The sequence below is a fragment of the Phoca vitulina genome, unplaced genomic scaffold (genome assembly GCF_004348235.1).
Source record: "Phoca vitulina isolate PV1807 unplaced genomic scaffold, GSC_HSeal_1.0 scaffold47, whole genome shotgun sequence".
Classification (NCBI taxonomy): domain Eukaryota; kingdom Metazoa; phylum Chordata; class Mammalia; order Carnivora; family Phocidae; genus Phoca; species Phoca vitulina.
This window is the reverse complement of record NW_022589750.1, coordinates 9,391,485-9,407,428: the sequence shown is the minus strand read 5'-3', so window position 1 is coordinate 9,407,428 and position 15,944 is coordinate 9,391,485. Positions and strand designations below refer to the sequence as shown.

At 44.6% G+C, this 15,944-nt stretch overlaps 1 protein-coding gene across 1 annotated transcript; it reads left to right on the top strand.

Annotated features, from left to right (window-relative positions):
* The first annotated feature begins 3,957 nt into the window (after window positions 1–3,957).
* On the top strand, window positions 3,958–5,908 carry UBB (ubiquitin B). Its single transcript, XM_032432005.1, has 2 exons — window positions 3,958–4,357; window positions 5,276–5,908. Exon 2 carries the CDS (start codon window positions 5,282–5,284, stop codon window positions 5,741–5,743), a length of 462 nt encoding a protein of 153 aa, XP_032287896.1. The 5' UTR covers window positions 3,958–4,357; window positions 5,276–5,281; the 3' UTR covers window positions 5,744–5,908.
* Window positions 5,909–15,944: the final 10,036 nt, after the last annotated feature.

Sequence of the window (15,944 nt, the reverse complement as noted above, 5' to 3'; positions counted from 1 at the left end):
TCTACTTTAAACATACAGAAATTCCTTTGGAAACTTCCTTGATCTCTACTCCCGGAGACACATGTTAGCAATCATCCCCCAAGCATATGGCCCACTGATACACACCTGAAGTGTCTCTTGACTAAGGTTTCATTAAATGGTAATAAATGACCTTTTCCTAACAATAGCTAGCCCCCTCAAGGTCCTGGAAACCTTGCTTCCAAAATTCCTTAGAGACTTAAGCTTCCCTAACCCCCTCCCAACTTGAAAGTATATAATCAGTCACCTGTCAGAACCCCAGTGCAGCTCAGCTCTTTCTGCCCCTGGGTCCTGTCCCTGTGCTTTAATAAAACCACCTTTTTGCACCGAAGATGTCTCAAGAATTCTTTCTAGACGTGTGCTCCGAACCCCAACATTTCCACATCATCAGCATTGGGGAAAATTGGATGAAGGGTATAATAAGACTTCTCTGGGGGCGCCTGGGTGGCTCAGTCGTTAAGCATCTGCCTTCGGCTCAGGTCATGATCCCACCTGGGATCAAGCCCCGCATCGGGCTCCCTGCTTTGCAGGAAGCCTGCTTCTCCCTCTCCCATTCCCCCTGCTTGTGTTCCCTCTCTCTCTGTGTCTCTATCAAATAAATAAATAAAATCTTAAAAAAAAAAAAATAAGACTTCTCTGTACTATTTTGGCAACTTGTGAATCTATAATTATTTAAAAATAAAAAATATTAGGGAAGTGCAAATCAAAACCACAGTAACATATCACCTCACACCCATTAGTACCAAGTATTGGTAGGATATAGAGAAACTAGAACTCTTGTACATGGCTGATGGCTATGTAAAATTGTGTAGCCATTATGGAAAACAGTATGGAGGTTCCTCAAAAAATTAAAAACAGAATTACCATATAATCCAGCAATCCCCCTTCTGAGGACATATTCAAAGGAACTGAAAACAGGATCTCAGAGAGATATTTGCACACCCATATTCACTGCAACATTATTCACAATAGCCAAGAGGTGGAAGAGACCCAAATATCCATAGACAGATAAATACAATATGGTATATTCATACAATGGACTATTAACCTTAAAAAACAAAGAAATTTGTCACATGTATGGATGAAGCCTGAAGACATTATACTAAATGAAATAAGCCAGTCACCAAATAAAAACAAACACTGTATGAATCCACTTTTATAAGGTATCTAAAGTAGTCAGAATCATAGAAACAGAAGGAAGAATAGTGGGTCCCAGGGCCTGGGGGTGGGTGTGGGTAGAAATGGGGAGTGGTAGTTAAGTGGGTATAGGGTTTCAGTTTTAGAAGATGAAAAAATTCTAGGGGCGCCTGGGTGGCTCAGTCAGTTGAGCGTCTGCCTTCGGCTCGGGTCATAATCCCAGGATCCTGGGATCGAGCCTCATATCGAGCTCCCTGCTCAGCAGAGAGCCTGCTTCTCCTTCTCCCTCTGCTGCTCCCCCTGCTTGTGCTCTCTCTCTTTCCCTCTGTCAAATAAATGAATGAAATCTTTCAAAAAAAAAAAAAAAAGATGAAAAAACTCTAGAGCTCTATAACACAATAATGTGAAATATAATTAATACCACTTAACTGTACACTTAAAAATGGAAAGATGATAAATTTTATAGTATTTTTTTTTAAAGCTGAAGCAAAATAACAAAATGTTCGATTTAATAAAGTTGGGTGCTGGTTATATGGTGCTGGTTGTATTATCTCCAATTTTCATTTACGTAATATTCCATAATAAACATTTTAAAGTAGCTATGTTTTATTGGACAGATTTCATGATTTTAAGGCCCAATGTAAAGACAATACAGAAATTTTTCCCTGTGTTCATTTGGACATCCAATATCAAAGTTTCTAACTTGCTGGTAATGAATCAGGAGTCTCATAATTCTATCGAGATAAATGACAAACCACTGATTAACTCAGTATTTTACATATCAGATGATAATGTCCAGAAAACAACTGTGAATTTATCATTGGAAGCAGTTTTCTCACAGATTTTTATTAAAAGACATCTAGCCAAGTGAAATTACTTAGATTCTTTGTTTTTTTCTTTTTCAAAGAACTGCCTAGGCAAAAAACATTTGCCTATGGAGAATAAATGCTGGCTTTTTGCTTTGTATTTTGGTGCCTGAGGCTGTCACGAAATTGGGGTGGTTTTTTTTCCCCCAATTGAACAAAAGGTAAAATTGCAATTCATTCATTGAACAAACATATATTGAACACAATGCCAAGTATTGTGCTAAATTATCAAATTCCCCGGTCTTTGGAGAAGGATTTTGTCATCCTATTCTCTAATTTGTTTACAAATTATCTTTTACAATTTGCTACCAGAAATGACCTTATTACTAAAATGTTCACTTGATAAACAGACCATAAAAAATTCACCTTACTTTACAAGGACAGTGCTTGTCTTCCTTCTGAAAACATTTCGCTTTGTTGAGGTTACCAAACGTCCCACTTTGGGAAACCATTAAACCAGGAAGCTGTATGACTAACTTGGTTCTGGCAATTGCTAGAAGCCCCGAATGAAGTCATCCTATCCGTCAGGAGATCTCCATTCTAGATTATTCTACCACTCAACCTCTATGACTCAGGAGAAGCAGCTAATTGGTGACACAAGCTCAGACTCATTGTTAGTTTAACAAAAATGAAAATTCATACTTTGTGAAAAAGAAACCTTCCGTCAGCGACCTCCAAGTCCAAAATGATCTTAAAGAAACTTATTTTTATCCCTTTGTTATTCAAGTAAATCGATCTTACCAAGTTTTGGCTCATTTAACTTAAGCTGTTGTTAACGCATCACAGACCTATCCATACTGTAAAGTCATTGACATCGTTCTGGCATATGATGCTTAGAAATGCTGTATTTTAAGGACTAACGACCTTTTCTAAGTGGTATGTAGCCGATTGGCATTGACGTGCAAATCCTCAGGCTACTCCATACTTAGGAAGGTTGGTATTACGCCACAAACAGCCCTCTGCATGTTTGTTTACACCGCCGGCTCAGTGACTCAGACTCCGGCCACGTGTCACCGAGATCCCAACGCCCCTGCCTTACTCACGTTCCTCGCGTTATCTCCTTGCGGGACACGGGGCCACACCCAGGGCGTAGGGAAACCAGCCAGAGGGGTCGTAGCTGGGAAACTCCTCCTTTACTGTCGCTTGAACGACAAACACGTGTATGGGAGAAACACTATTTTCTGGTACACGAATTCCTCGTCCCCCGAAGCAGGTTTTCGGCTGCCCCAGCCGCAGCTCTCTTTTTCCCCAACCAGAGTTCGGTGAAACCGCAAGGTGGGAAAGAGACTGCAGGTTTCGCCGGAGCCAGACCTCAGCCCGCCACCGTTGTCACCGGGAGCCCGAGCCTCGCCTCTCTGGGCCTCCGCCGGGGAAGGCCGAGCACCCCCCCCACACACACGGTCCCGCCACCAGCGTCTAGCTTACAGACTCCTCGGAGCCCTTGTGGGAATCGAGAAGGACAAAAGCATTCTGACTCTTTAAAAAAGTGTCATTAAAGCTCTTCACCCTGCTATAAGCTAGTGCACAAATAAAACCAGCCAGTACGGTTCGCGTTAAGATGGGGGGGGGGGGTTGTGCTTCCACTGCAGACATTGACAAAAAACAGCAGCGGGCCGCGCCGCGCCCTCCGAACCGGAACCGGGACGGCCTTCCCGGCAAAGTCGCCGTGGAGGACCGTTTTTCCTCACCGAACGCCGGAAAAACCTAACACTTAAGGGGTGGTTGGGACTTCGGAGGCGGGAGCAAAGTACCCCTCCTCCCCCTCCGGCCGGAAGCACCCCTCTTTAGCAAAGGCGCGCCGCTGTGGCGCACGCGCACTGAGTTACTTAGCAACGTCGGCGCGAAACCACCCCAGCTGGGAGCCCAGCAACAACGGAGGCGCCGCGTCTCCCACCAATCAGCGCCGGCCTCGCCTTCACACGCTCCACCAATCAGCGCCGGCGCCGCAAGGAAGTTTCGAGAGCTTTCGAGGGAGGACCCCTTAACTCAAATCCATCCGCCAGATAATTTTCCTACTTTTTCCTAAGGGAGGAGACGAGTCGCCTGGAAGAGAGGGGAGCTGATTTTTTAGGGTTCTTTCTTCGGCTCTGAGGAACTTGGGGCTCAGTGGCAGGGCCTAACTGCGCCGCGGGAGGTGGGGCCGAGGGAACTACTTTCAGCAGCGTACGGACACGGCGGCTACGTAGGCAGTGATGAGTGACGCAACAGACGCCGCATAAATTTCAGCTCCGCGGAGCCGCGACCGTTTAGGAGCGGCTGGCATTGTCGGGTGTCGGTGTCTTGGCGTCTGGGTGACTCGACGTGATTGCGTCCGGTGTCCTTGCATTCGCTAACAGGTACTGGCTGGCAGCTTTCGAGACCGAGGAGGAGTGGAGAGGGGCTCTAAGTGAGCCCAGGCTGGCGGATTCGGGGGTCGGCAGGGGCGCCTGAGGGAAAGGGGTTGGGGGAGGGGAGGGCGAGGTGACGCTGCGCTGCGGCGCCGGGCCTTTCCGGAAGAGTGGGCGTTGTTTACGTGGAGGGAGCGGGGGCGGTTGGCGCGCGCGCCGACAGACACTAACCGACGCTTAACCAATGGAGATTCCATCGCATCTGCCTCAGCGGGGGAAGGCGGAAAGGAGGTAGTCTAGTGGGGTTCCTAAAACTGTGGGGATTTTTGAATCCCAACGCGGTGAGAGGGTCCCACCTCATTTTTGTTCAAACGGCAATTTTCATCACGGAGTTTCGTGGGCTTTTTTTTTTTTTTTTTTTCCCTTAATCTTACGTATCTTCCTCAGGTTTTGGGAAGATTCCGGGGGGTGTGGGGGAAGACGATTTAGCGAAGGGTCTAGAGTAGTTAGGGCTCTGGATATTAACCTTTGGGGTTTTCTCCTCTTTTTTGGCCTCCCCGTTTTTAAGTTGAAGCCTTGACTAAAAATTGTATTGAGCGTCTAATTTAAGAAGGGGGGGTGTGAGCGACGTTAATGTGGTTAAAGCACTTGGAAGATGAAATTGTTAGCTTTGGAGAATTGGTTATATCTGTAGGTATTTTTTTAAGGATTCATTTATTTTAGAAGTGGGGGGGAGAGGGAGAGCGAGAATCCCAAGCAGGCTCCATGCTCCGTGCAGAGCCTGACTTGGGGCGTCCATCCCTCGGCTCTGAGATCATGACCTGAGCAGACATCAAGAGTCAGACGCTTAACCCACTGAGCCACTAGGTACCCTGGTAATATAAAGATCTTGAGATGGTGTACTAACGTTGTCTTTTTAAAATCTAGGTCAAAATGCAGATCTTCGTGAAGACCCTGACTGGCAAGACCATCACCCTGGAGGTGGAGCCCAGTGACACCATCGAAAATGTGAAGGCCAAGATCCAAGATAAAGAGGGCATCCCCCCTGACCAGCAGAGGCTCATCTTTGCAGGCAAGCAGCTGGAAGATGGCCGCACTCTTTCTGATTACAACATCCAGAAAGAGTCGACCCTGCACCTGGTCCTGCGCCTGAGGGGTGGCATGCAGATCTTCGTGAAGACCCTGACCGGCAAGACCATCACCCTGGAGGTGGAGCCCAGTGATACCATCGAAAACGTGAAGGCCAAGATCCAAGATAAAGAGGGCATCCCCCCTGACCAGCAGAGGCTCATCTTTGCAGGCAAGCAGCTGGAAGACGGCCGCACTCTTTCTGATTACAACATCCAGAAAGAGTCAACTCTCCACCTGGTTCTCCGTCTGAGGGGTGGCTGTTAATTCTTCAGTCTTGAATTCATAGTGCCCAGTGATGGCATTGCTCTGCACTATAGCCATTTGCCCCAATTTAAGTTTAGAAATTACCAGTTTCAGTAACCGCTGAATCACTGGTTTTCTCAATAGCTGTTCAAAATGTTAATAAAAGTTTTGTTGCATGGTAGCATATTTGGTGTCTGTCGTGAAATTAATGTAGTGGCATGGGGACTCTTACTGGTTAAAACCTGTGTTCAGGGAAGGGACTTAACATTCAGAATGTCAGTTTCATCAACATAAGTCATTTTGGTTAAGAAAAGGGTATGTCGAATTCTGGAAAATTTGTCCTTCATTCAAGGTCATTTATGAGTTAACGATTCTGATGTAATGGGAAACCATTTCAGAGGTATTGCACAATTAAAAGTTACTGAATACGGAGGCCTAACTGAGGGAAAGCAAACTTCCCTACCTTCCCCTCAAATAGTGGTAAACTAAGGTAAGCATAGAAAGGAAATTTTGGTTGAGGCTGCTGGCTTGTGCTGCCAAGTGCTGTGATTATTGGTTGAGTGCTATCTTGCTGTCTAGTGTGTTACACTCAAGTTCTGACCATGGGTTGTGAGACCCAAATTTTTTTCTCCAGTACATGAACCCTGAGCCAAGAATGGAGTCCTAGTCAACAGGTTTGAAGGAACTCAAAGGTTTGAGAATATCCTGATCCAAAGCAACTTGCTGACTTTGGTCTTAAGGCAGCAAATGAAGGTGGTTCCTGAAAGTAAGCTCTGCCCAACATGGGGCTTGAACTCAAGGCTGTTGAGATCAAGTTACACGTTACACTAAACAGTATGCTAGGTACTTCTCTCCCCTGCCCCCCCCCAGGGGGGCATTCCTGATGTTTTACAGTTGACTTGCCCAACTCTAGTTAAGCCAGGAACTCAAATCCAAGTGTCCTGCCAACTATGGGTTAGATACCTCAAGATCACGATGTTTTATTAGATTCCTTTTCAGCATGTCCTCAAACTAGTGCTTTCAAGCAGGCTATTTGCTGAATATTCAGCAGAATAAGAACAGGCCTCTTGCTACAAGTGAAGCTGGGTTTCAATTGGTCCTACTGATTTAGCTTTACATTTTTGTTAAGGAGAATGATAAAACAGCACGAGATATCTGAGACTTGATAATCTATTTTTGTGTGAGCCAGACAGCAAGCCGTTCTTAAACTTCCGTACCAATAAATACTAGGTGTATGTTTCCAATACTAAAGTTTGAAGGAGTAAGAATTCACTTGGATGGGAGGGTACCCTTTATTAACGATGTCTTAAATTCTCTACCTCTTTGCCTTTCACAATTCCTGTACTGTAACTTCTGTAAATAGCAAATGGGATTTTCAACTTTGGACAAAATTGGGAGTTGCAGTGAGTGCAATGTAAAGGGGAGAAGTTGGAAGCCCTCTTGGGTTTTCCCAAGTTAACCCTAGTAGGAAAATAAAAACTTGAGATTTCAAGTATGCTGTTAGAACATTTTTTTTTCTTTTAAGATTGATTTGACAGCATAGCAGGGAGAGAGGCAGAGGGAGAAGCCAGAAGCCTGACGTGGGACTTGATCCCAGGACTCTGGGATCATGACCCCAGCCAAAGGCAGATGCTTAACTGACTGAGCCACCCAGGCACCCATGGGAGTAAGAACATCTTAAATCACCCAGAGGTGTGTCATAAAGAAGCCGCTGTACATTATGTGTGGATAGTCCAGGTGTACATGACTGTGGCTTCCTGCATAATTTTGGGAACTCTGCCCTAGTGGTAGTTTATTTCTGCCCTAGAAATCCACTTAAACTTGAATGTAAAATACTAAGTTGGAGTACTGAACTCAGGGTTTCTTTTTAAGTTAGACACTGGGAATACTATTTAATGGACTGTTTCAGTGACTATTTCAACACCTTAGAGTGGTAATAAAATGCTTGGGCCAGAAAGGGCAAAAACAGCTATATTAAACCTTTGGAGGTGGTGATGAAAAATCCTTCCTTAGATACAAGGGAACATTTACTTCTAGATGGGAAGGATTTCACTATTGGAAAGTGACGTCCTTTTCCATTCCTGATGTTTTACAGTTGACTTGCCCAACTCTAGTTAAGCCAGGAACTCAAATCCAAGTGTCCTGCCAACTATGGGTTAGATACCTCAAGATCACGATGTTTTATTAGATTCCTTTTCAGCATGTCCTCAAACTAGTGCTTTCAAGCAGGCTATTTGCTGAATATTCAGCAGAATAAGAACAGGCCTCTTGCTACAAGTGAAGCTGGGTTTCAAAGATCAGTCTTGGTCTTTCCCACACTTTGCTTTACACTTAATAAAACCCTTGATTTGAAAACCTCGAGAATAATTTTACTGAGGGGCGCCTAGATGGCTCAGTTGTTAAGCGTCTGCCTTCGGCTCAGGTCATGGTCCCAGGGTCCTGGGATCGAGCCCCCGCATCGGGCTCCCTGCTCAGCGGGAAGCCTGCTTCTCCCTCTCCCACTTCCCCTTGCTGTGTTCCCTCTCTGCTCTCTGTCAAATCTTTAAAAAAAAAAAAAAATTTCACTGAATAAAAATCTAGTGGTTTGTGCAATAGGAATTGCACAGTTGTATTATTTCTCCCAAATCTGTGCTGTCTTGACAGGCTTGCAGCTCTATGTAGTCTTGTGAATCTCAAAGATTTCAGCTTATATTGTTTAATTTTCTCAGGATCTCTTCTATAGGGGTTCCCTACGAGTTCATGGGTTTAGCAAATGCTTGCTGCGCACAACTTGAAATTTGACCAAGGGAAATGCTCTCTGTGTTGGTCTTCAACGACCTTGCTATCAGTTGAGTTTGGGAAATGAGTTTATCCCTCGTGGCCTCAAACCTTGCTCTACACTGAACAAAATTGAGGCCAATTGTAGTTTGTGGCTCCTGTTCACTTCTCTTGACTACCGGTTAGGTACCAGCGATGCAGGGGGAAATGTGACTGGGAGTGGAGTTTTGCTTTTGGGATGTTCTAGGAAGGGATGGGAGAGGTGATAAAGATTTGTTCATGTATCTGAATCCAAGACAACTCATTTTTATCACCTATTCAACTTAATGTTCTTTGTCCACCTAGAGTTAGTTCCTCATCTAACTGCTAGAGATACAGTTCTCACTTGCAGTGTTAGTCTAGATGCCAAAAAGTCCATGGGAAGGAAGAGACCTATATTCTGCTACAGTCTGTGGGTGCAAGTACCCCACCTGCCTTTTAAGGAAATGTTTCCCAATAAAAGAAGGGTTTCTGTTAATACATTCTTCCTGAAAGAGTGCTCGTACCTGTGTGCAAACATGTGCTAAAAGAGGGGCCCCTGGCTGGTTCAGTCAGTGGAGCATGTGACTCTTGATCTTGGGAGTTTTAAGTTTGAGCCTCATGTTGGGTGTAGAGATTACTTAAAATTTAAAATAAAAAGTGCTAAAAACTTGCTTCATATACTGAAGGCAGTAGGTCGCAGGTGCCAGTCTATCCCGATTCCACTCCAAGATAGTTTTTGCCAGTTCTTGGTGAAATGAAATAAAAGAACAGCACAGTGAATTTTGCATAATTTAAAAGATTATATGCCCTCGGTGTGTATAAAGATGTTACAGTGGACTGATTCCACTGTGGCTCTGGAGACAAGACTACTTGAGTTCAAATCGCTCCACCACCTACTGGCTTGTAACCTTGGGCAACTAATCTATCCTCATCTCTAAAAATAATGTTAATTACACCCATCTCAGAATAGTTAGGATTACATGTTAAAGTGCTTAAAACAATGCAAACACTTGCCTAGTGCTTATAATGCTATTTATTGCACAAACAAAATTGGAAATGACCTAATTGCCCATGAAAGGAGAGTGGTTACATTATAATAATGCAATAAAGAATGCAGGAGGTAGGAACTGACATGGAATCACATTCAAGTAAGTGAAAAATGCTCTAGAGAATAATGTGTATGTGTGCATAAACATGCGGAAAGGTGGACTCCTGTTTAACATTGGCTGCTTCGGGAGTGTAAAGGGGAATGTATTTTAATCTTGGGGCATGGGGGGGCCCTCAGAAGTTGAGTGGTAAATTTCACTCTCCAGCCAGTAGGTCTCACCCAACCCCTATAATTCTAGCATCTACTCTTCTGACCACCAAACACCTACCAGGACTCCTTAAGGAATATTTTTACCTTCAGAAAATTCTGGTTTTAGTGTTTCCCAAACGTTGTCCTCCAAACCACAACCACTGTGAAAAGGATGCTGTGGTCACAAGAGCTCGGGAGGTTGTTGTCTCCCTCGTGGAGACTTACAATGTGCACTAGTGGGTTAAAAGCTCTAAGAAGTCTTGTTTTGAAGAACTGGTTTGATGTTTAACCCAGTGTTTTCCAATAGAAACAATGTTCAAACCACGACCTCTCCCCTGCCTCCCTGACTAGCACTGCTGATGGTGCTTGATTCCAGTATTAATTTTTTTTTAAAGATTTTATTTATTTATTTAAGATGGAGAAAGAGCGAGAAAGCCGCAGAGGGAGAGAGAAGCAGACCCCCTGCTGAGCAGGGAGCCCGCCATGGGGCTCGATCCCAGGATCACAGGATCATAACCCGAGTCGAAGGCAGACGCTTAACCAACTGAGCCACCCAGGTACCCCTCATTCACCTAATTTTTATTACAGTATATTGTTATAATTGTCCTATTTTATTATTGTTAAGCTCTTACTGTGCCTAATTTATAAATGAAACTTTATCATAGGTATATACATTTAGGAAAAAACATGGTATAAGTAGGGTTCAGTATTACCTCCAGTTTCGGACATCCACTTGGGGATCTTGGGATGTATTCCCCACAGATAAGGGGGAGACTACTGTAGACACATTTTATATGTTTTTTTGACATTAATTTTTACTGTGAATTTCCTGTTCACATCTTTGCCCATTCTTACCATTAATTTGTAGGACCTCTTTAGATATTTTAAAAAGTAATAATCTAACTATTATAATTGTGATAAACAGGGTCTTTCATACTATTATTTCACCCTTATGGTGTTTTGTAAAAACAGAAGTTTTGGATTTTTTAAGCTTTTTTTTTAATTTAAATTTTACTCAGGTAACATACAGTGCAATATCGGTTTCTAGAGTAGAATTCATTGATTCATCACTTACATACAACACCCAGTGCTCATCACAAAAAGTACCCTCCTTAAAATCCTTCACCCGTCTATCCCATCCCCTCACCTTTCATTTTTTTTTTTTAAGAAATCTCTACACACAACATGGGGTTTGAACTCAGAACCCTGAGATCAAGAGTCGAATTCTCCACTGACCAAGCCAGCCAGGTGCCCCCAGAAGTTTTGAATTTGAAAAAGAATCTGGTGGGGTGCCTGGGTGGCTCAGTTGGTTGAGCATCCCACTTGTGATTTTAGCTCAGGTCATGATCTCAGGGTCATGTGGATGGGGCCCTGCCTCAGGCTCTGTTCTCAGCAGGGAATCTGCTCCAGATTCTCTCTCTCCTTCTTCCTTTGCCCCTCCCCCTGTGCTTTCTCTCTCTCTAAAATAATAAATAAATAAATCTAAAAAAAAGAAAAAAAGAAAACAAATCTGGCAATCTTTTTCTTTATGACTTCTGGGCCAAAAAAATAAGTGAATGTGTAAGGCTTTTAATAACCATTTATGACACACATTTTTTTAATTTTTTTAAAAGATTTTATTTATTTGACAGAGACACAGCGAGAGACAGAACATAAGCAGGGGGGAGTGGAGAGGGAGAAGCAGGCTTCCCGCTGAGCAGGGAGCCCGATGTGGGGCTCGATCCCAGGATCCTGAGATCATGACCTGAGCCGAAGGCAGAACCTTAACGACTGAGCCACCCAGGCGCCCTGACACACATTTTTTTTTTAAAAAGGGGATTACAGGGCGCCTGGGTGGCTCAGATGGTTAAGCGTCTGCCTTCGGCTCAGGTCATGATCCCAGGGTCCTGGGATTGAGCCCCACATCGGGCTCCTTGCTCAGCAGGGAGTCTGCTTCTCCCTCTCCCTCTGCCTCTCCCACTGCTTGTTCTCTCTCTGTCTCTCTTGCAAATGAATAAATAAAATCTTAAAAAAAAAAAAAAAGGGGGATTACATAATGCTTCTCACCATTCTGGGGCAGGAGTGTTTCAGGAAGAGGAAACTACCAAACTCAGGATTTCCAGATCATAATAGCATTTTGGCCCCCAGAAATCAACAAACCAGTGACAGACTTTTTGGAGCCATTGAGTATCTACTGATTAATACCGCCAATGTCAATAGTGACTTTGACATACACATTTTTTTAAAGATTTTATTTATTTATTTATTTGAGAGAGCAGAGGGAGGAGCAGAGGGAGAAGGATGGTAGACTCCACGCTGAGCACAGAGCCCAGCTTGGGGCTCGATCCCACGTGATCTGAGCCAAAACCAGGAGTCTGTGGCTTAACCGACTGAGCCACCCAGGCGTACCTGACATATGCTTTTTATGTTATATAAGTATACTTTGCCAAGTATACTGAACACTTACAATTGTTTCCTATCCCTCATGGGATAGCCCCATGCTTCTTTATAAGTTAAAATAAGTATGTTTCAAAATAGCATAACTTTGGGGCACCTGGGTGGCTCAGTCGGTTAAGCATCTGCCTTCGGCTCAGGTCATGATCCCAGGGTCCTGGGATCAAGTCCCACATTGGGCTCCTGGTTCAGTGGGGAGCCTGCTTCTCCTTCTCCCTCTGCCTCTCCTCCCTGCTTGTGTTCTCTCTCTCAAGTAAATGCATAAAATGTTTTTTAAAAATAGCATGACTGGGGCGCCTGGGTGGCTCAGTTGGTTAAGCGACTGCCTTCGGCTCAGGTCATGATCCTGGAGTCCCGGGATCGAGTCCCGCATCGGGCTCCCTGCTCGGCAGGGAGTCTGCTTCTCCCTCTGACCCTCCTCCCTCTCATGCTCTCTGTCTCTCATTCTCTCTCTCAAATAAATAAATAAAATCTTAAAAAAAAAAAAAATAGCATGACTTTGTTGCCTTGTCCTTATTGATGTTTTGGGTTTGAATTTTTACTTTTTTTTTCAAAATGGAAACAGCCTGATTCACATTTGTTATCTTATTTTTTTTTAAGATTTTATTTATTTATTTATTTGAGAGAGAGAGAAACAGCATGAGGTGGAGAGAGGGTCAGAGGGAGAAGCAGGCTCCCTGCTGAGCCAGGAGCCCGATGTGGGACTCGATCCCAGGACTCTGGAATCATGACCTGAGCCGAAGGCAGTCGCTTAACCAACTGAGCCACCCAGGCACCCACATTTGTTATCTTATTAAGGGAACAACACATGTTCATCATAAAAAAAAAAAAAATAGATAATCTAGAATGGCAAAAAGAAGAGAGTAAAATGACTTGAATTACCTGAATTCCCACCAACTAGAAGTAACTATTGATAACAGATTTTTTTATTTTTTTATTTTTTATTTATTTCTTAAAAGATTTTATTTATTTATTTATTTGAGAGAAAGAGAGAGAGAAACAGCATGAGAGGGGAGAGGGTCAGAGGGAGAAGCAGGCTCCCCGCTCAGCCGGGAGCCCGATGTGGGACTCGATCCCAGGACTCCGGGACCATGACCTGAGCCGAAGGCAGTCGCTTAACCAACTGAGCCACCCAGGCGCCCAACAGATTTTTTTTTAGAGAAAGATTGAGCTCCAGCGGTGGGGGGAGGAGCAGAGGGAGAGGGAGAGAGAGAATCTCAAGCAGACTCCGTGCTGAGGGTAAGCCCAATTCCGGGCAATTTCTTATGTATCCTTCTAGAATTATATTATGTGTATACAGAATCATTAAAGTATAAAAGTCCCCACCGTAAGAGACTCTTAATCTCAGGAAACAAACTGAGGGTTGCTGGAGTGGAGGGGGGCAGGAGGGTTGGGGGACTGGGTGATGGACAGTGGGGAGGGTATGTGCTATGGTGAGCGCTGTGAATCGTGTAAGACTGATGAATCACAGACCTGTGCCCCTGAAACAAATAATACATTATATGTTACTAACAAAATTTTTTAAAAATCCCCTTGTTCAGATAAGTGGGAACACATTTACTCACTTCTATTCACATTTAGTTTTTGTGTTTTTTTTTTTTTAAGATTTTTTATTTATTTGACAGAGGCAGACACAGCGAGAGGGAGAACACGAGCAGGGGGAGTGGGGACAGGGAGCCCAATGCGGGACTCCATCCTAGGACCCCGGGACCATGACCTGAGCCGAAGGCAGACGCTTAACGACTGAGCCACCCAGGCGCCCCTAGTTTGTTTTTAGTGTATTGCTATTATTAACAATACAGCAGGGACCATCTGTGTTCATGCTTTTTTGTCTACATTTGTGAGAATATCAATTAGATTCCTAGAAGTGGAATTGCATTTAAAGCGTATGTGCTTTTAAAATGTTCATAGCTAGGGGCGCCTGGGTGGCTCAGTCAGCTAAGCGTTGGACTCTTGATTTCTGGCTCAGGTCATTATCTCAGGGTCTGGAGATTGAGCCCGGAAGGGAATTGAGAAGGGATACATCCTTTTCACTGTGTAATATCTTTTGAACTGCTTAAATTTTCACCATGGGCAGATATTATCTATTCAAATAAATAAATTCACATTTATTTCATGAGTAAGATTTAGCACCTTTTTTTTTTCCTTCTGTGAACTCTCTGTTCATATCCTCAATTTTTAAAAAAGATTTATTTTATTTATTTATTTATTTTAGAGAGAGAGCTGGAGGGGGTGGGGGGAAGAGTCAAAGGGGGAAGGAGAGAGAAAATCTCCAGCAGACTCCCTGCTGAGTGAGGAGCCCAATGCAGGGGTCGATCCCACGACCCCGAGATCATGACCTGAGCCAAAATGAAGAGTCGGACACTCAACTGACTGAGCCACCCAGGCGCCCCTCATATCCTCAATTAAAAAAATTTTTGTTCTGCTGTCTTATTGGTTTGTAAGAGCTCATTGTATGTTTGTTTGTTTGTTTTAAAGACTGTATTTATTTGACAGAAAGAGACACAGTGAGAGAGGGAACACAAGCAGGGGGAGTGGGAGAGGGAGAAGCAGGCCTCCTGCTGAGCAGGGAGCCCGATGCGGGGCTCGATCCCAGGACCCTGGGACCACAACCCAAGCCAAAGGCAGATGCTCAATGACTGAGCCACCCAGGCGCCCCAAGAGCTCATTGCATGTTAACAATATTTAATCTTTGCTGCATATATTGCAATTTTGTTTAGTGGTTTGCATTTTAGAATTTCAGGAATTTCCCCATAATTATGAGGCATTTAAGGCCATTTGCCAGCATCCAAAACACACAATCCCACCTTTCCACATGGTTTTCCGTGCACACCAATGGATTATTTGTATAATCAGGTGTTATTTAGCAGCTCCTTGAGCGGTCCCAGAGCTGCACCCTTCCCTCCTGCTCCTGGCACTAGAACAAGGATCTAGGCTCCATGTCAAGAGGTGGCTTCCAAAGGAGCCTGAAGAAAAGGCAAGCTTAGCAGAGCCAGGCATGCATCAGCCTGCTGTAGGGATGGATGTGAACTTCCTGCTGGAAGAGGGTGGGTGTGGGTAAGCTCTGCGACCAAGTGGCTCCGCTCAGAGCGGAAGAAACTGACCGAAGCATTCAGCAAATGGAATGTGTAAATCCCTGGGGAGGAGAAGGAGAACGCCAGCCATCTCCCCACCATGCCCAGCAGACCAAGTTCACCACCTCTCATCTTGCAGATAAGCTGGCAGCCTCCAACACCTCCGGGTTCCCCTCAACTTCCTGGGAAGCAGCCCCTCAGCACCTCCCACGCCCGTGAAAGTGGCTTTTCCCAGCATCAGACCTGAACGTAAGTTCCTTTCGAAGCTGAGGTAGCCTGATCTCTTTAGCAGCCCATGCTTTAATTCAGAAGCTCTCGTGGCCTTTTAGGTAAACCTACCCCTCTCCCGCCTCCCCTGAGCTTTTCCTGGAAGCGGCTTGGCAAGGTTTACTGGAACAATATGGCTCCAGTCCCTGCACCAGCCATGACCTTGAGAAGGGAGGGGGCACGGAGCCATCCAAGGGCATGACTAGAGGAGCTTGGAAAAACAGAGACCTCCAGAGATCAGAAGCCAGAGGTTGAAGGGGCACAAGTGGGGGCTGGAAGATTCTGCAGGGTGTGCACCGCAGTGTGTCTGGGCCTCAGCCTTCCTGGAGCTGCTAACACATCTGCTGTCTACTCTTTAACGCAAATTGAGGCT

What these genes read in the sequence shown, in the direction of transcription:
- UBB (XM_032432005.1), top strand. Translation starts at nt 5,282, where the DNA reads ATGCAGATCTTCGTGAAGACCCTGACTGGCAAGACCATCACCCTGGAG.